Consider the following 19,150-nt stretch of genomic DNA (forward strand, 5'->3'; position numbering starts at 1 on the left):
GAGGGCACATGGGAGAGACCATTAAGGACCATTTGGAACTGGCTTTCTTTCAGGAGGTCCCCTGTATTCAATAGTAGCCTCAGGGCTGAGGACTTAGGAGTCTGGTAATTGTAGGATCACTTGTGGGATAGAGGAGAGGGGAGTACATTTTGTTGTCTGTTTGTTGTTTAGCAAACTAAAAGCAGCCAGAGTTCCCTTTATAAACATTTCTTTGCTGAATTCAAGGGACAGGAAATAGGAGCTAGAGAATGCCAAGAAATCCATGCCTATCTCTCTTACCAAGGCAGGCTTAGTGTTAGAAAGAATACTTTCAGGAGCATCTGGCTGGCTCAGTTGGAAGAGCATGTGACTCTTAATCTCAGGGTTGTGAGTTTGAGCCCCACGTTAGGATTGGAGATTACTTAAATTAAAACTATTTTAAAAGGGGGTTGAGCAGAGAGAGAAGGCTTCCATATCCCTCACTTCCCAAGCCTACCACTTACTTAGGCTATGTGATCTTGGATAAATTCTGTAATTCCTATGTGCCTCAGTTTCCTCATCCATAAAATGGGGGTCTTAGTAGTGCCTAAGTCGTAGTGATTATGGGGTTTAAATGAGTTAATACACATAATGCACCTAGAATGGTGACTGGCAAATGGTAAGCACTAAGGGTTAACTATTAATAGTATCGCTGGTCCCTCTTTTCAAATGTGAAAACCCTGAGAAAAAGCTATAGAGTATATCTATTTTTCCCAGGGCAGGTGAAGAGATGGCTTGGTTTTATGACTGGATACTGGTGCATCTTAACTATCATAGAAAAAAATCTGGCATCAGACTATTGCAGAGGACAAGCAGCTGGGTTGCTCTCAGAATTCATGGTATTTCTGTGAGAGCGCCTCAGTCTTTGCTGTATTCTTGTCCTGCCTGTGCAGGTGATTTTTTATGATAGCGACTGGAACCCCACTGTGGACCAGCAGGCCATGGACAGGGCCCATCGCTTGGGGCAAACAAAGCAGGTCACTGTGTACCGGCTCATCTGTAAAGGCACCATTGAAGAACGCATTCTACAGCGAGCCAAGGAGAAGAGTGAGGTAAGCATAAGGCAGAGGGAGTACTGTACTGGTGAAGAAATTGCCAAGTCCAGCCACATTTACTGGGCTAAGATGCTTGCCTTTTGTTGGTCAGGAAGGAGCTGAAATTTCTTCTGAATAGAAAATAAAATCAGGGCCTGTATTGGCCTGGCTGTTCATTCCTAATTCCTTTTCTATCTAAATGGCTTCTATAGCCTATTTTGGGCTCTTGTTCATGTGGAAGCGACACCAGTCATAGCCCTAATGTTTCACATTCTTTTCACATTCAGGGGAAGAAGGAACTCTCATCATAGGACTCCCGATTTGACCAGCCTCTAATTTTTATGCCACATTTGCCAGTTTCCAAAGAAATGATTATTTAGGGTTTGTTTGTGTATTTTTTTTTTAATCTTGATTTCAGTATTGGATCTTCCAGCTCTCAATTAACAGTCCCAAGCAAAAGAATTTCTCATTGTTCTTTCTGTTGGACAAATAGTCTGGATGATCCAGTGAGATGAATGAAAAGAAATGGGGAATCTAAGTGCCAGAGGAGTGGATTGAGAAAGATGTTGCCTTCTCTCTGGATATTTGCCATAAGGGAATGGGTGCCTGGTAGTGACATTTCGATGTGCTTTGCTATAGATTCAGCGGATGGTGATTTCTGGTGGAAACTTCAAACCAGATACCTTGAAACCCAAAGAGGTGGTTAGTCTTCTTCTAGATGATGAAGAGCTGGAGAAGAAATGTACGTACTCTAAACTAAAGCTCTCTCCTCCCTACAAAAGATGTTTCTCTGGCTCCACACATCTGAAAATGGTAGAGGCCCTTGGCTGTGTGTCATGGGTAGACAAAGCCAAAGACTGTATTTGGGGAGAAACATTTTTTATGTTAATAACTTCTACTCCATACAAGAATGTGTTATGGAGTAGAAGGCAAAATTTGCATGTGTTTTAAAAGTAATATGATTCTGAATAAATTCATATCAGGGAAGCTATATCCGTAGACTCCTCAGCAGTGACGAATTTACTCTGTTCTGCCCAAAGAAATGTTTTTATGGAGAAGTTGGAGAAGCATACTTTTGTAACACTTCTTCCCATGTATTTCTGGCTTTTGAGAACAATTGGTTTCAGAATTACCATATGAGCCCTTGAGGATTTCATAGCATCATATCAGAAAGTCTGATGAAGTTCCTTTCTTATATTGTTCAAATTTGTCACCATCTTCTCTAAAAGCCTTTCAGGACTCTCCAACCATACTTGATCTTTACAGTGCAGAGATATTAAAAGGCTGAAAAGAAAAATAATAAAGGCAAGGAGGGGCCCACAACAGTTTAACCAAATAATAGTTTGAATCCAAAAAACTGCTAAGACTCCAAGAACTCTGTTCCTTCTCCAAATTAAAAAAAAACACCAGTTATCTGCCTTAGACAGAAATCATACCTTGGAAACCAAATATCAGAGGGTATGGCCACTGTAATTTCAGAGAATGAGGATTACAGATAACACAGGTACTTCATCAGATCTTTTTAATTTTCTTGATAGTGAGGCTGCGGCAAGAAGAGAAACGGCAGCAGGAGGAAACCAACCGAGTCAAAGAGCGCAAGCGCAAGCGGGAAAAGTACGCAGAGAAGGTATCTCAAGCTTGAGATGGCCAACAGGGACCGGCACGGGGCAGGGTGATGCTTACAAAAAGGCTTTGGGTACATGGCTTGTCATCTTGGTTACTGGTTTGTATCCAGCTCCAGCTGTATGTGATAAGTAACAGTTCTGTGCTGATTGACATTTGGTCTGCAGAAATGAAGCCTTGATAGACCAGTACCCCCCACATAGACCTGCCCTGTCTGTGGTCACATGTATTTATGGAAATCATTTGTTGGGGCTGTTACAAAGCATAAGGCTAAATGTGGGTAAGATGGATCGATCTTAGATTACCAGATTCCATAGAATCTTAGGGCCTAAGTTGTCATTATGTCCAATCCTATCATAATTCTGCTAGTGTTCCATTCAGTGTCATCTCCTGTTAGCAAAATAAATCATTGCCCAGTCTGTTCATCTCTTTTCCTCCAGTTTATGCCAAAGATTCAAACCGTTTTTTGTTTCCCTTCTGACATTTCCCACCTGAGCCCACCAGGCTAGCTGCTAAGTGAGATGTACATTTCTTCCAATCTTAATACCAGAGTATGATTTCAGTGATCTTTTTTTTTTAATAGCTATTTTTTGAGAGAGAGAGCAGGCAGAGGATACAAAGCAGGCTCTGCACTGACAGGCTGACAGCTGCAAGCTCATTGTGGGGCTCAGACTCCAGAGCCATGAGATCATTACCTGAGCTGAAATTGAATGCTCAACCAACTGAGCCACCAGGGGCCCCTGTTTCAGTGATCTTTATTCCTAGTCTTTATTGACAAGTAAATTTATTCTTGTTTCAGAAGTCAGGCTGTTGGTTCTGACTAGGTTCCCAGAATTAACACCAAGGATTGTTGGTTTGAAACCATTTTACTACCTTCCAGAAAATGCTTCCTAATTTTTTCTGGTGGGCCTGCCTTACCATTGGGTAAGACCTTCATCAGCCCTCATTGAGTCCCTTGTCTTGAACAAGATAGCTACCATGAGCTTCAGACATCTTGATAGCTCTGGGCCTTCCAGTCCAACAGTGTCCATGCTTCATTCCCCTTGACTATTTGGTTTGTCTGAAGCATATTATCTGGCCACATGTTTAAATTTGTTTATTCTTAAGTGAAAATTGACTTCTTCCCCTTATCCAAGCTTGTGTTGGGCCTTCTGTCCCTTGTCCCTTTTTTTGTAAAGTCTACACCCACAGTTGTACCCTCCGCTAAGCAGAACTATTTCTAACCTGAAGGTTAAGAAATACTCACTAAGTATAGTACTCACTGTATTTACAAAGTTGAAAAATCTAAGAACTGTCTAACCCATTACTTACTACTGTTTAGAACTTAAATAGCTTTAACATTCAGGAACAACAAGAAGAAAAGGTGACTGACTTTCTAATACAAGACATAGGGTTTTCTGAGTTTGCATCAGAAGCCATCCCCACTCTGAGCACAAAGTTTGAGATAAACACCAAGTGATAGTATAAACTACACAAAAACATTAACCCTAATATAGGTGTAGATACAAATACAGTTAGATCCAGAATTTTCCAAGCACATTCTGTGATTTCAGGTCCCTAATCTGTGACAGCACCCTACTGAACTTGGTTGTAGAACTGCTTCATGTAACTCAACCCATAAACAATCACATGTAAACTAAGAAAATAATGACAAAAAAACGTATCTTGGGTATGACAAGAACTTTCATTCCCCTTATGCATTTTTAAAAAGAAGGCAGAGTAAAAACAGATGTGTAGAAAATATACTAAAGGCACTGACCTCCCTCTTGTAGGACTGAATCAGTTCAACCCCTGTAAGTGCTGCAGCTTGTACATGCTAGAAGCTGACCGTGTAGCTCACCCCCATAGGTCAGGCTTGGTGCGGATCTGATTCAGTGTGACTGGCCTACCTCTCAACTCCACATTATTGGGGTAGAATATACATAAACTCTTCTTGAGCTATTCTTTCCTCCTGCTGTAGGAGTTTTTCTTTCCTTAAAAGTATGGTAATTGAAAACAAAAAGCAAAGCCTGGAAGTTTGCAGAGAGTCAGGTTTCTATCATCACTTTCTTTTCCAACTCAAGTCTTCTTTTGGTGCCTATCTTCACGCCTTTTCCATATTTCTTGATTTGTGTATTCCCAGAAGAAAAAGGAAGATGAACTGGATGGGAAAAGGAGAAAAGAAGGTGTGAACCTAGTGATCCCATTTGTTCCCTCGGCTGATAACTCCAACCTTTCTGCTGACGGGGATGACTCCTTCATTAGCGTGGACTCGGCCATGCCCAGCCCTTTCAGTGAGGTGAGGCTCCTTTTAGATGCCTTCATCACAGCAGTGGAGACTGCATCCTGATCTTGTATACAGCATTTGCTTCTCCTGGAGTTTTCCTGCCTTGGGGAAGGGGTCTACACATGGAATCCATAAGGAGAAAAGGCAATGAGGACAAACTGGCTTCTCTGGAGCCAGAGCAGGGGATCTCACCCTCAGGAGAGAAGCCAGGCAGGAGAGAAAAATAGCCTGAGAATCACATCCTCACATGGGTACAAGGCCGTGGGCTGTGGGTACCAGGAATGGTAGTGATCCTCGATCCTTCTCCCTCCAGATCTCCATCAGCAGTGAACTGCACACTGGCTCTATCCCCCCTGATGAGAGCAGCAGTGATATGCTGGTCATCGTGGATGACCCAGCCTCCTCAGCCCCCCAGTCTCGAGCCACCAACTCTCCTGCTTCTATAACGGGCTCTGTTTCAGACACTGTGAATGGTGAGTGATCCTGTTGTCTTATACAGCTTGGGCCTGGTCCTCTGCCTCAGGAGAAGCATTGGTTTGGTGCTGGCTAAAGTCTCAGCTTTGTCTAAGATCATGGCATTTTCTACTGTCTGTAAAGAAGAGTCGAATGGAGTAAAAAGGAGAATTTATGGACTCATTCTTTCAGTAGCCCTGTCAACTGAAAGGGAGGAAGAACTTTATAAAGATTTCAAACTTCTTTATAAAGATTTCAAACTTCTTTGTTTTCTAGTCAGCCCTATCTTTCATATTTCACCTTCATTTTTGTTAGTTTTTAATTAAAGTTTGCTTTTCTGGGGCTTTCCATTGTTTGTTCCGTGGGGCCCAGTGTTGTTGCTATTTCTCCAGGAGCTCTAGATTTAAATCTTGGGAGTAAAAGTTGACTCTCCAGGGCAGGATCACCTTGAGGTATGCAAGTGAATCACAGAGAGCATGCTCCTGGGGTTCATTTAGTAATAAACTAGTTTTAGCTATTTAGAATTCTTACTAATTCTGTGGCTCCTTGGCCCAGCCATTAAATGGGGACAGAGACCTCTCTGGAAGTCCTGAGATTCCTGAGAGCCAGCCCTCCCTGTTAGGGGAAGATTCTATTAACATGTGAAGAGAATTTATGTGGAAACTAATTTGACAATAAACTATTAAAAAAAAAAAGTGAAGAGATTGACTTTTTTTTTTTTTTTACCACTTGGTCCATTTGTTCCCATAGGAATATCCATTCAGGAAATGCCAGCCGTGGGACGTGGTCACTCAGCGCGAAGCCGAGGCCGCCCCAAAGGTTCAGGAAGCACAGCCAAAGGAGCAGGGAAAGGCCGGAGCCGGAAGTCCACCGCAGGCAGTGCTGCTGCTATGGCAGGAGCCAAAGCAGGGGCTGCGGCGGCATCCGCAGCTGCCTATGCTGCATACGGGTACAACGTGTCCAAAGGTGCGGAGGCCTCAGGGGGCGAGGGTGAGCTGCAGGCTCCTTTCTAGTGAGGGCCAGTCTGGAGGGTCTACTGAGCATTCTGCCGGGAGAGCAGCTAGGGCACCCCCAGGCCAGGAAGCGCATTCTCAAAGGCCACTTTGGGTTCTGCTTCTGCACTGAGCAGTATTGACTCTGCCCTTGCCCTTGTGACTTTGTACAGTTTCACCTTTGACGTGGAAGTCACTATGAAAGGAGAGAGCTGAATTTCTGGACTGTATTATTTTAAACCATCAGAATTCTTCCTGCTTTGAGAACTTGTTTTTTTCCCCCCAAGACCTGCATTTCAGTAATAACGTTTCAGTAGTCCAGGCTAGCATAGTTAACATTTACCCAGCTACGTGTGCTCCATCACCCGTGCTTCGTGTGCATGGACCCGTCTTCGGAGTGTATGGTAGAAATGAGAAGGGGAAGCTTTCCATGGAATACCTTTAACAGCAGTGCACAGCAGTATACTTGTACTGAGTGACAAAAGAGGAGAAGCCTTCTTTGTAGTTGTAGCCTGGGAAAAGGAGGAGCCATGGACCTGAATATGAAGTTGCCAGGCTGTAATTCAGAAAGAAGGAGGATGACAAAGGATTGGGCCTATCAGGGGGCCTGACCTATCAGCATGTCAGTCAGGCTGTGCTCAAGAGGAGCAGTAGCAGTCAAGAGTAGAAAAATAGGGCAAGACCTGGCGGGCACAGGCTTATGAAGCGTGTGATGAGGGGCTCTGGAATGAGTGAGAAGGGAAATGGCTCTGGTGAGCATGACACTTGGAGGATGATTCTAACCATTGCTGGTAGGACATCTACGATTGACTGAGTGACATCTCTCCCCATTCACAACCTGGGCTTCATGTTTCGCTGATAGTGTTGTAGCAGGTATAGGTATTAGCTTATTAGTAAGTGTTAGCTGCCCTCCCCCGCCCCTTCCTCCTCCTGTAGGACTCTCTCCTTTCATGTATTTTTTTCATTCAACAAACATGAAGTATAATAGCTTAGGCCAGCATTTCTTAACCTTTTGCCAGTTCATCACATCCTTGAAAAACAACAGTCATACCAGCAGCCAAGGCTGCCATGGTAGAGTCTCACCCACAGATGGACAGAGCATGACACCCATCAGGTTTTCTTTTGGACACCTGGTCTGAGAAGTGGCAGGAGGGGTAAAGAAGGCAACAGGGGTGGAGTGTCACAAGAAAGACAACAATGCTTGGTAACTGGGAATGGACTGATTCAGAGATCTCCTGCAGCTCCGCTGTAGATAGGAAGAGACAGCGGTCTGCCCACTAAGCACTTAGTATGCTGTTTTTAGGAAAGTAAAACCAGTCCACAAAGAAACAATTGATGCATATTAGACAGTGTGGTATCAGGTGTAAGTGGATTTGGCTCATATGAAAGAAAAAGAGTTGTCACCCAGGGAACCCTCACTGAAGATGAGCAGTTTTAACTGGGTTCTTGAAGCTGCAGGTCTTGGGGAGTAGAGGACATCTTGTGAAGTTAAGAAGGAAGCAGCAATTACAAGTGGTGTCCCAAGAAGGAAGAAAGAATGTGTAAGAATACATTAGTGCCTATGAAGTTACACACCATCCTGAAGCCTTGGCTTCCCCACATTGTGTAATGTGTTCCCTGTCCTTGAGCACCAAGGAACCATCTTATCCTTGTGGATGAGGTGGTGTAGAGAAGGCTGGGTAGGTATCATTTTTCCCTTAAAAACACATCCCTCTTACTGAAAAGACAGTTGACAGGAAAGGAGGAGGTTGGCAAGGAGTGGCAGAGACGGGGGTTCTCCGCAGCCTCACCTCCATCCCAGACTAACCAAGGCACCAGGGCAGCTCAGACAGGCCTGCTGCCTACACTCTTCTTGTCTCTTTCTCCATTCCCACAGGAATCTCGGCCAGCAGTCCTCTGCAGACGTCCCTTGTTCGGCCTGCTGGCCTTGCTGACTTTGGACCTTCAAGCGCCTCTTCTCCCTTGAGTTCCCCTTTAAGCAAAGGAAATAACGTTCCCGGGACTCCCAAGAGCCTCCACTTGACCAGCAGCCTAGCCCCAGATTCCCTGGCCCGGAAACAGGGCAAAGGCACCAACCCCTCTGGAGGACGGTAACTACCTGAACCCTCTAGTTTCCTTCAACCAAACTAGGGCCTAGAGTCCTGGCCCTCAAGTGGTCTTTGGATGGCTTGCCCAGTGCAGCGTCTTACATCCCAGGTCACAGGGCAGAGGTGACCAGTTGCAGCAAGGGAAGGACAGGCAGGTGGTTGGTGTGAGCACTTTTCTCACCTGTGTCTCAAGAGAAGTGCTCTGGGGTGGCCTATAGGAAGAAGGCCCAAGGACAGAGGTCGGCCCCACAACATCTCAAATGAACTTTACAGCCACGTCTTAAACCTCGCACTGGGGAAGGGCCTGACATAGATCCCCTTTAGATGCTCAGGCACACAGTCTCCATCCCCATTCCACTCTCGGGCACTGGCCATGTCCCTTGCAAAAGCTGTGCAAGTGCTGTGAAGAACCTTCCACAGTGGAGACCTCCTTTAGGGCTGTGATTTCCTGTAGGGCTAAGAAGGGAGGAAATCCTGTATCTGGCATCCTCAGTCTTTGGGCAGCTCCCCATATCTCCAGACCCCATTTGCCAGAGTGTCAGCACTGAGGAGAACAGTGAGTGCGAGAAGGTAGTGGCTTGTGAGGGTGACAGAGGCTAGAGAAAGCATGCCTGGAGCCACTTGTTTTCTTCCCAGCATTTCCTCCCCTGTCCTGCATGGTTCACGCCAGAGAACCTTCAGGTCCCACCAGCAACCATAGCAGCAGCTTCCACCCCGGGACTCCCAGAAGCCAGTAAAGAGACCAGGAGCCACCTCAATCAGCAGGACATCCTCACATGCCCCTCTAGCAGCTCCTCTTGCCCTTCCTGAATGCACAGTCTCCCCACCCCTGCCCTTCAGCCCCCTGCTTGGCTGTATGCACTGTCTGTATTGCACTGAGAAAGGAAGGGACAGCAGGAGTGAGACGGAGAGGATGGAGAAAGGGCAAAGCTCAGCACCAACCCTCCCGGCCCTAGCCCCACCCGCCTGAGCTTGCTTCCCCTGCAGAGAGGCAAAGGGGTGGTGTTTGTATGGGAGGTGTTTCTGCCTGCTCCCCAGCCTGATGTCCCTGGTGGAGCGGGTGCTTCCGGGCGGGCCAGCCTCTAATTTGCACACCTGAAAATCGCGGAATTGAGTTTAGACAGATTGATTTTTAAAACTTTTTTTTGGAGTAGGGGTGGTAGGGGAATCATTTAATTTAAATCATTAAGATTCCCCTGCCTAAACCCAGACTCTTGTGTACAGATGCTATTTAGAGGGAATCAGAAAAATGCCAAGCCTTTTTTCTCTTTGAATGTGCTGTCTATTTTTATAACTGAACTTGTATATATGTATAAAGAGAGACACATCTTTCTTTTACTAACTGGAGAAAAAAATCTTAAATAAAATGGAGTGAGATAATTTTATGTAAATCAGGATGTCTGTGGTCTTTGCAGCTGCCTCGGGGCACAGTAGGGTTTGTGGAGGAATATAACAGGGTACAAGGGATACAGAGCCCCAACATCATTCCCATGGTCGGAGAGGACAGCTCGTCTTTGGAACAAGGAGTGCTCTGTGGACATTTCCTCAGTGGCATTTTTCTTTTTTTTTTCTTTTCTTTTTTTTGTTAATGTTTTATTTATTTCTGAGAGAGAGACAGCGTGAGCAGGGGAGGGTCAGAGAGAGAGGGAGACACACAGCCTGACGTGGGGCTCGAACCCACAAACCATAAGATCATGACCTGAGCCAAAGTCAGACGTTTAACCTAACCAACTGAGCCACCCAGGCACCCCTCCTTAGTGGCATTTTTAATCAGGCTTAGGAATTTGCCTCCAGCCATCTAGAGAGGAGGTTGACCAGTGCCTGGCATGCCAAGGCCCTTGGAGTGCGAACTCATTATGACTCAGGACCTAAGACTCAGGTGTGGACAGCTTGGCCTGGTCCACTATCAGGTAGTTTCATGATGGCAGTCTTAATTACCAACAGGTTCTTTCTCAGAAAACCACAAGTGAGAGCTGATCCTGGCAGTGTGTAATGTGTAAAATTACAACTAATACGAACAAGTTTTTGGTCCCAATTTCTAAAACCGTGGTGTGTGTACAAAAATATGTATAGAAACCCCAGAAGCCAGCCTATTGGCAGTTCCAATACACACTGTCTGTGGATCTGTTAGCGGAAATACTAACAGACTGTGAATACTGACAAAACTGTGAACGGAATTTAGTGTTCTCAAAGTTAGCCGTGTTTGTAAGAATCATGAAAGAAAATAAGAGTGAAATATGTTACAATGATTCCAGAGACATTCAGGCTTTGAAAACTTAACTCTCTCATCAGTTGGTAAAAGAACAAGTTCCCAGCCTAGACTGGCAGTTGGTGTGTCTCTGATTGAGCTAAAACAGATACGCTCTTGCGTCACCTCTGAGCAGGGCTCGTGCTGTTCCCAAGTGTGCTGGCCGTGTGGCCTCCCGAGCGCTGGCTCACCCTGCACACCTCACATCAGAGAGGGCTGCTACTGAGCAGCTGCCGCTCACCCAGTCACAGGGTCAGCCTTTTCTCCGTTTTGTTGATCTCAAGTAGCACTGTTGTGTATGCCGGCTCTTGTTTCCCTGCTGGTACATTTGACCAATGCTTCACACAGAACAAACTATCAGTTTCCTAATTAACCAGTGCTCTCTTGTCACTGCGTGGCTTCTGGTCAACAAGCCCACTAGGATGGGTCCTCTCCAGTTCTCAGCAAGACCCCCAATGATATTCCTGCTGGAACCTTGCCAAGGTTGGCAGTGGCCACCTCTCCCGAGACGTGACAACTCAGATTCTCTCACAGCTTCATCCAGATGTGGTAGGCTAGTGCCCTTGCCTGAAAAATGTGTAAGTTTTGGATCAGAGACCTCTAGTCTTCTCAATCCCCCAACATGCTACCATACTTCTCTTTTACCCCTTTCTAATCTAGTCCCTAAAGAAACACAGCATTTCATAATGAGAAACACTCACAGCCTTAATGTTCCTCCTCATCTGTCTCTCCCTTCCCTGAGGATAGATGGATGAGACTTGAACCATAAAAGTGAAGACACCACGCTCATTAACCAGTCCCCAGGTTATGACTCATGCTCTGTCTACCCACTTTCTGAAGACTTGTACACCTTCCATGTGAGAGAGCCCAGCTCTCAGGAGCCCAGGGAGGCAGTCCCCTAAAAACGGATAAAGCCTTGGGGAGGGCTCTTGCCTGCTAAAAGAAGAATCCGTCAGGAAGCCTAAAAGCCCAGGCCTTAGAGTGCAGATCTGGCATGGATAACAGTGAGGGCTGTCTCGTTAGCCAGGGTCACCTTGCCACATGAGCCAGCTCTGGGGACCTCAGGTAAGTGAATTTTAAGATGGTGAGTCTGTATGCGCAGCCTTGGAAATGCGGTGTGCAGTGGGCTTACTATCCCTTTTTGTGTGTGTAGGGGCTTGTTGAGGCACCCAGGACTCTGGAGACGTACCCAGGGCTTGTTTGGGATGGGCAGGAGGCAGGGCAGTGCGGACTGAGCAGTGAGCTGAGTTCTTGCCCTAGTGTCTGCCAGCATGTTCCATCAATACAGCCTTGCTGGCTTGCAAACAGTCCACGTGCCCTCACCTGTGCCCCTCGCAACAGACCATCTGTCATTAGAAACCTGTCTCCTTAGCTCCTATTAATGCCACACAGGGAGCTGAGGTGAGATAGTAGGTTTTAGTGGTCTCAAAGTTTTAAAGATCTTCAGATGTGCCTCAGGGGCTGCTGTGCATGAGGAGTAAAGCATCACGGCCACCCAAATTAGCCAGCACAGCTCTGCTTTTACTGCCAAAGATTTTGTGTGGTGTTCAACTGTAAGGAAGGAAAAGGATCTGAAACCTGAATCATCCCTTAAGGCAATATTTCTCAAACTTAATATGCGTGAGTCACCTTAGGATCTTGAAATGCAGATTGAGTTTTAGAAAGTCCAAGGTGAGACCTGAGACTGCATTTCTACCACATCCCAGGTGATGGCCATGCAGCCAGTCCTTGGACCACACCTGGAATAACGGGGCCTTAGAGCATGTTCCATTTCTGCCAGTCCAAGGAAACTATCTCTGTATGTCACCACCCCAGCCAGGAAACCCTGTGCAGGAAATAACAGCTTTGTTTTTTCTCTTACTCCGCTTCATCCACCTGATGACAGAAAATGAAATCCTAATATTTCCAGGAAAATGCCGTCTAGTATGAGTTTTCTCAGGTGTTTTTTTTGTTTGTTTTTAACTGTTACTTCATGATCTTCTCCAACACCCTTCTCCTCTGGGTAACACCCCTGTTAAACACACTAGGTATGAGAGGTCTGGTTTGCTACTGTCCCTCTGTCCGGTGTGGCTTCCAGCAACAGGTAGCTAGCCTCTTTCATTGCTATCAGTCACTGGAGAGTCTGTGATCTCTAGACTCACTATTCTGCCTGTCTTCTTATCATGGCCACTAGACTCCTCGGGGTCGGTTAGCTTTCTTAGCTCATTGCTAAACCCTTTTCAAGGGTGTGGGGAAATTTGGCCACTCCTCCATGCTTCTTGGAGACCCCTGGCTTGTGGTGAAGGCCTACGGTTTGGGAGGTAGCTGTGGTCAGTGCTGCCCACAGGTATCTTCACAATGTTCTTTCCTACCACTTAGATGGGGAAGGTGTGTGGAGGGCAGAGTCTGTTCTAGAAAATTCAGGGCCTCTGGCTGTCTTGAAACTGTGTGCCCGGGTACTTGGCTCTATGGTGGCAAATGGTGCTGGGAAAGGCCCCTGTGTGGAGGCTTCTGAGGACTGGAGTGGCAGGAGCTTGGACTGCTTTGGCCCTCATGGAAACGACCCACCCATTGTCACCCTGCAAGCATTTGGGCCATATAGTGCCAGGCCTGGGCTATGGAGATGCCACTCTCAGGTGACAGTCACCGGGGATGGGTATAAATGGTGGAAGGAAAGGGGAGGAGGAGAGAGGACATGCCTGAGGCCCACTTCCTGGGTGTTGAGGGCTGGATGTCTCACTAGGCTCCCAGCCTCTTCCTATGCTTCCATTTCTACCTTGCTTCAGGTCCAGACTTGGTGGTTCCCCTTTCTTCTCTGAAACTGCCACCAGGGGGTGCCTGGCTGGCTCAGTCAATAGAGCATGCGACTCTTATCTTGGGATTGTTGAGTTTGAGTCCCATGTTGTATTTGGAAATTAAAATTCCAAATTTTAAACTGCCACCACCCACTGTCTCATTCCATGACCACCCACTCCCCATTATGGCAAGCTTCTGGAGAATGTACCCCTGGTTCCTCCTAGCTACTGCCAAAAATGAACCTCTTGCTTTTTTCTATGTTAAGGGTTTTCTTGCTCATCAAAACAAGGACACCAGGTAAAAGCAGAACTGGACATAGGAATTCACAAAGCTCAAGACGTCTCTCACAGTTCTCACGGAGCCTTTGGTTCCTAGTTCCTGGCATCTGGGGGAGAGAGAGCAGGATTCCAGAGAGAGGCTCCCCAACTCTTTCCCTCCTCTTAGGTAAGAGTTTCTTCCCAAAAGGCAGGAGAATGTGCTCCTGTGAGCACCCCTACAAGGCCCATGCCTCTGCTCTCTTCCCATGGGACTGCTGTGTCTTGGGGCCCAAAGCTCTCTGGGTCCGATCTGGACTGGGGATTGGGCCATAGCAGCCTCCCAAGGCAGAAAGGAAGCTCCTGTGAAAGTCACAGGAGACCCTGGCAGTTTTTCTGAGCTCTGCCATTCCCAGCTGGTGATCCCCCAGAGAGCAGCTCTGTGAGAGAATAGCCAGGAGCATTCCAAATGTTTTACCTCCTCTGCCACCATCACACAACCACAAACCTCTCCCTAAATCATGTCTACCTGTGGCTGTTCCTTCTACCAGAGAAGAGAGAAGGGGCTTCCTTCCCATTTCCCAGGTGTGGGAAGCACCTTGTTCTAAACAAGGTAAAATGTTTTAATGTTTATTTATTTTAATGTTTATTTTTAAGAGACAAAAAAAAAAGAGCATGAGAGGGGGAGGGGCAGTACACTGGCACAATTCTTAAGTCTACCAAAGGAACTGTGCCTGTGCCACCTCACTGTTTTTGTGCCTATATGTGGTAGGCCTGTCTCTTCTAACTTCCAAATTCTGGAAGGGATTGGAAACCATTTTACCTGGTTTGGAACTTCTGAACCAATGAAAAGTATTCTGAAGGAGGAATTGTGGGGTCTCCTAGGAATCATATAATTGAACTTTCAGTACATGCCTCCCGTTTGGCCTGTTTTCTGGCCCTCCGGGGGCCTCCAGCAACTGAGCTCTGGATAAGCCAGGTGTCTTAGATAAGCATGTTCTGGTTTTTAACCAGTTCACTGAAGCTTGCTGTCTGTACTTTTTTTCTCTCCTTTTTTTTATTAATCCTTTTTTTTTTTTTTTATGTTTATTTTGAGAGAGAGAGGGAAAGAGAGAATCCCATGCAGGCTCCGTGCTGTCAGTGCAGAGCCCGACCCTGGGGATCAATCTCATGATGAACCTTGAGATCATGATCTGAGCTGAGATTAAGAGTCAGATGCTTAACCAACTGAGCCACCCAGGTGATCCCCCCCATTTTTTTATTACCCGTAAAAACCGAAAGTACTGATTAACTTAAATGACTAGGAACAGCGCTGCCAAGAGGTCTAGGCAATAGATTGGTGCAGCTCACTCTCAGAAGGCAACCTGAAGGCAATGTAAGCAAATGTAGTCTGTCATCCTAGGTTAGGGAGCAGGGAAAATGAAATGGGTGATCTCAAAGGCCAGTGTCCTTGAACTTGATCTGATCTCTCCCTCTCCCCTGTGCCTCATCTTTATGGGAACAGGCTGGTCATCTCTAGGGACTAACTGCAGATGTCCACTGGTTTGACCATAAATCCTCTGGCCAAATAATAGCATTGCTTATATTAGGGTAGCACACACTCCTGGAACAGAGACCCCAAAATGCAATTGTTCGAGTAAGTTATAATCCATAGTTCTCTCATGTAAGAGTTTGAATTCATATCTGCTCTACACACTGATTTAAGGTCCCACGTTCCTTTCATCCTGTTTCTTACCATCTCCATGCATTGTCCTCATCTGCATGATCAATCAGTGCTGATTTGCAAAAACCTAAGAAAGGAGAAAGACTGGGGAGGAGGTTAGCCTTCTGTCTTCAGGGTTACACCCATAAGTAGTTTCTAACACTTTGGCTCACATTCTCAGAACAAGCTTTAGACCCGAAGGCCCACCTAACTTAAGGGAGGCTGCCATATAATTCAAGAAGAAAAGAACAGATTTGAATGGACAGCTGTTAGTCTTAGACACAACACTCCAAAGGAAAATGGGCAAAACCATTTATTCAAGATTTGTGGGCTTTGTTACAAATCCTGGTAGAATCAGAAGCTCATTTACTGTGAGATTCTGTAGTTTAAGCTTCAGGACACCTCACTTGGTATGGGCCTCCTTTGCACAGATGGTGCGGGGCACTGCTTCAGCCTAGGAGAACCCCTCCGCCTTGGAAAAGGGAGTCCTGAGGCTGTTCTTCAACCTCCCCTGAAACTGCTATTGGCCTTCATCTAGTGTTCTGATCCCATTAACCCCAAGGAGAATGATCTGAACAAGACTTTTCCACCTTGATCTGAGCTTCTCAGCCAACAAGCTCCCTTAGGACAGGCATGGTGGGTGGCACCAGAACAGTAAGGCCCTGGCTAACTGAACCGTGGGAAACCATGTTTACTGAGATCAGTGAGCAATGCCTAGACTGAACACGCATCTCTGAGGAAGTTAGAGAGGTACCAGTAGGACACCCAAACTATCAATAAGAAAATGTCTATTAAACATGCTGTAAAAAAGACATTTCCTTCCTATTTTTTCTATAGAAACTGCAATTGCAATATTATTGCAAGAAAAGGCAAATATTAAAAGAATATGCAACCCTTCACACTCAATGACTATAATTAAACTGATAATAACAGGTGATGAGGATATGGAGAAATCGGAATCATTCATTGCTGGTGGTAAAGTAAAATGCTGCAGGTACCTTGGAAAAGTTTGGGAGTTCCTGAAAATAGTTAAACATACAGTTCCTATGATGGTTGATTTTATGTATCAATTTGACTAGGCCACAGAGTACCCTGACATTTGGTCGAACATTATTCTGGGTGTTTCTGTGAGGGTGTTTTGAATGAGATTAACATTTAAGCCAATAGACTGTGTAAAGTAGACTGCCCTTGCTCAGTAGGTGGGCCTCATTCAATCAGCTGCAGGCCTGGATAGAATAAGGCTCACCCTCCCTCCGGTAAGAGAGAATTCACCCTGATTTTGAACTGGAATGTTGGATTTCTCCTGCCTTCAGACTGGAACTGAAATGTTAACTCTTCCCACTAGCTCTTGCACCTAATTCCACCATGGACTCTCCGGGGTGTCCAGCTTGCTGGCTCATCCTGCAGATCTTGGGACTTGTCAGCTTCCATATAATCCCATGAACCAATTGTGCTCAGTCTATCTTACCTGTCTCTGTATGTTAGTCAATTAGATCGACAGACAGACCTATTTATTGGTTCTGTATCTCTGGAGAGCCCTGACTAATAATATGACTTGGGAATTCCATTCCCAGGTATAAACCCGAGAAAGGAAATCACATTCACACAAAACCTATACACAAAGGTTCACAGCAGCATTATTCTTAAATAGCAAAAAAGTAGAAGCAACCCAAATGTCCATCAACTGATGGTGATCATTGGGTAAATACAATGTGGTATGTCCATACAGTGCATTATTACCCAGCAATAAAAAAGAGTGAAGTACTGACACATGCTACAACATAGATGAAGCTTGAAAACATTATGTTAAGTGAAAGAACCTAAATACCAAAGATCATGTATTATATGATTATGAAATTTCCAGAATAGGAAAATCTATAGAGACATATTTAGCAGTTGCCTAGAGCTGGGGGTTGGGTGGTAACAGGTAAGGGGTGTAAGGTTTCTTTTTGGGCTAATGAAAGTGTTCCAAAGTTGACTGTGATGGTAATTGCATACCTCTGTGAGCCACTGAATTATACACTTTAAACGGTGAGTTGTATGCTATGTGAATTACATTTCAATAAAGCTGTAAAGTAGGGCAAGGTATTGGGGGAGAGGGGTGCAGCCAAAAATATAGGGGGAAAAGATTGAACAACATGAAATTGCTTGTTAACCATATGTGACTTTTTTACCTACAAATATGGCAGTTTCATATGTTTCAAGCTATTGGTAATTTTAAATATTATAATTTTTGAGGTATTTTTCAGCCTTTTTTATATTTGTTTTTGTACTCAATTTCATATTTTTTTTCTAATGTTTATTTTTGAGAGAGAGAGAGAGTGCAAGCAGGGTGGGGGTGGGGGGTTGGGAAGCAGAGAGAGGGAGACGCAGAATCTGAAGCAGGCTCCTGGCTCTGAGCTGTCAGCACAGAGCCCTAGGTGGGGCTCAAATTCTCAAAACTGTGAGATCATGACCTGAACCAGAGTCAGACACCTAACCCAACTGAGCCACCCAGGTGCCCCTGTATTCTTTTTCTTAAAGAGAGGTTTTCCCAGATTGCTTGTGCTTTAAGCCTCACACACCCAGATCCCAGGATAGGAATGTGAAGTGACAGAGCCTTATTTATATGGGACAGTTTGACCATGTGTACCATGATTTTTAGAAATATCCACACCCTTTGACCCAGTCATCCCACTTTTAGGGATCTATTTTCAGGGGATAATCAAGTTTGCTGTAGGGCAGGTCACCTCAGTTTTAATGAGCTGTCTCCTGAGTGGGGCTCTTATTAAAATACAGACTGCAATTCAGTAGGTGTGGGGAATTCCCTAATATTTCTGTTTCCAAGTAGTTGCAGATGATGTGGAGGCTGCTGGTTCACAGACCCCAACCTGAGTAGCCAGACTGCAGAGGACATTTTTTTGGCTGTCTAGCCAGGATTTTCCCTTCTTGCTTTTGTGCAAAAAAACACAGGGGTAGGCCTAACCCCCCACACACCCTGCCACCATAAGCTAGACAAGGATGGCCCAAAGCCCAGCCCCAGGGCAATCAGCCTACTCTCCCTCCTGCCTAGCAATCTTGTCATGAATTGGCCAGAGGGAGATAGGCCCTGAGCCCTCTCTCCCTCTCTCCCACCCTCTTAGGTGTGAACTTTAAAGCCTGTTGCCCCAGGGACTAAGAAGAAGCCAGCCTGAGGGGGAGACAAAACAATGAAGCAGAAACCCTGAGGGAGCCTTGCCTGAAGCTCTGTTCCTTTTTAACTTTTGGGTTTTTCCAATAACTCCTCTTAGGTTTAATTAAGCCCACTTGCCTGGATTTTGTTATATGCAACTAACATAAGAGGTTCATAGCAGCATAATCAAACCTTGCAAAAGATTGGAAACAGCCCAAACGGAAACTAGGCTTGGTTATATACATTTTTGTACATTGATATGGTGGAATATTAGGTACTTTCCCTCCTGCCTAGCAATCTTTTCAAAAATATTTGAGGACATAGGAAAAAAACTCACAATTTAACCTTAATTAGGCAAAAAGGTAGGGTACAAGGTAGTAAAATGTGATCAATTTTGTCTTTTCATTTACCAATGTATATAATGAAGGTTTTTAATAGAGTAGTAAAAGATTAGACTAGAAGGAAGTAAACTTTCCTGTATGGCAGAATTATAAATGAATTTTTAATGCTTCTTACCATCTTATATTTTCTAAACTCCCAGGGGCTT

The 19,150-nt window shown here is 45.3% G+C and overlaps 1 protein-coding gene across 4 annotated transcripts in view; it reads left to right on the plus strand.

Moving 5' to 3' along the window:
• INO80 (INO80 complex ATPase subunit) overlaps window positions 1-9,864 on the plus strand; it is a 109,156-nt gene extending 99,292 nt beyond the window's left edge. For 2 of the 4 annotated variants that reach the window (XM_077764655.1, XM_077764659.1), the window contains 8 exons: window positions 912-1,070; window positions 1,692-1,794; window positions 2,591-2,679; window positions 4,798-4,953; window positions 5,255-5,414; window positions 6,145-6,360; window positions 8,263-8,476; window positions 9,110-9,864. In XM_077764655.1, coding sequence (XP_077620781.1) covers window positions 912-1,070; window positions 1,692-1,794; window positions 2,591-2,679; window positions 4,798-4,953; window positions 5,255-5,414; window positions 6,145-6,360; window positions 8,263-8,476; window positions 9,110-9,173 — 1,161 coding nt within the window. In that variant the 3' untranslated portion in view covers window positions 9,174-9,864. Of the gene's footprint in view, window positions 1-911; window positions 1,071-1,691; window positions 1,795-2,590; window positions 2,680-4,797; window positions 4,954-5,254; window positions 5,415-6,144; window positions 6,361-8,262 lie in introns of all 4 variants that reach the window. The other 2 variants (XM_077764657.1, XM_077764658.1) reach the window with 2 other exon arrangements.
• The last annotated feature ends 9,286 nt before the right edge of the window (window positions 9,865-19,150 follow it).

This window comes from Crocuta crocuta, unplaced genomic scaffold (genome assembly GCF_008692635.1).
Source record: "Crocuta crocuta isolate KB4526 unplaced genomic scaffold, BGI_CrCroc_1.0 scaffold102, whole genome shotgun sequence".
NCBI lineage: Eukaryota > Metazoa > Chordata > Mammalia > Carnivora > Hyaenidae > Crocuta > Crocuta crocuta.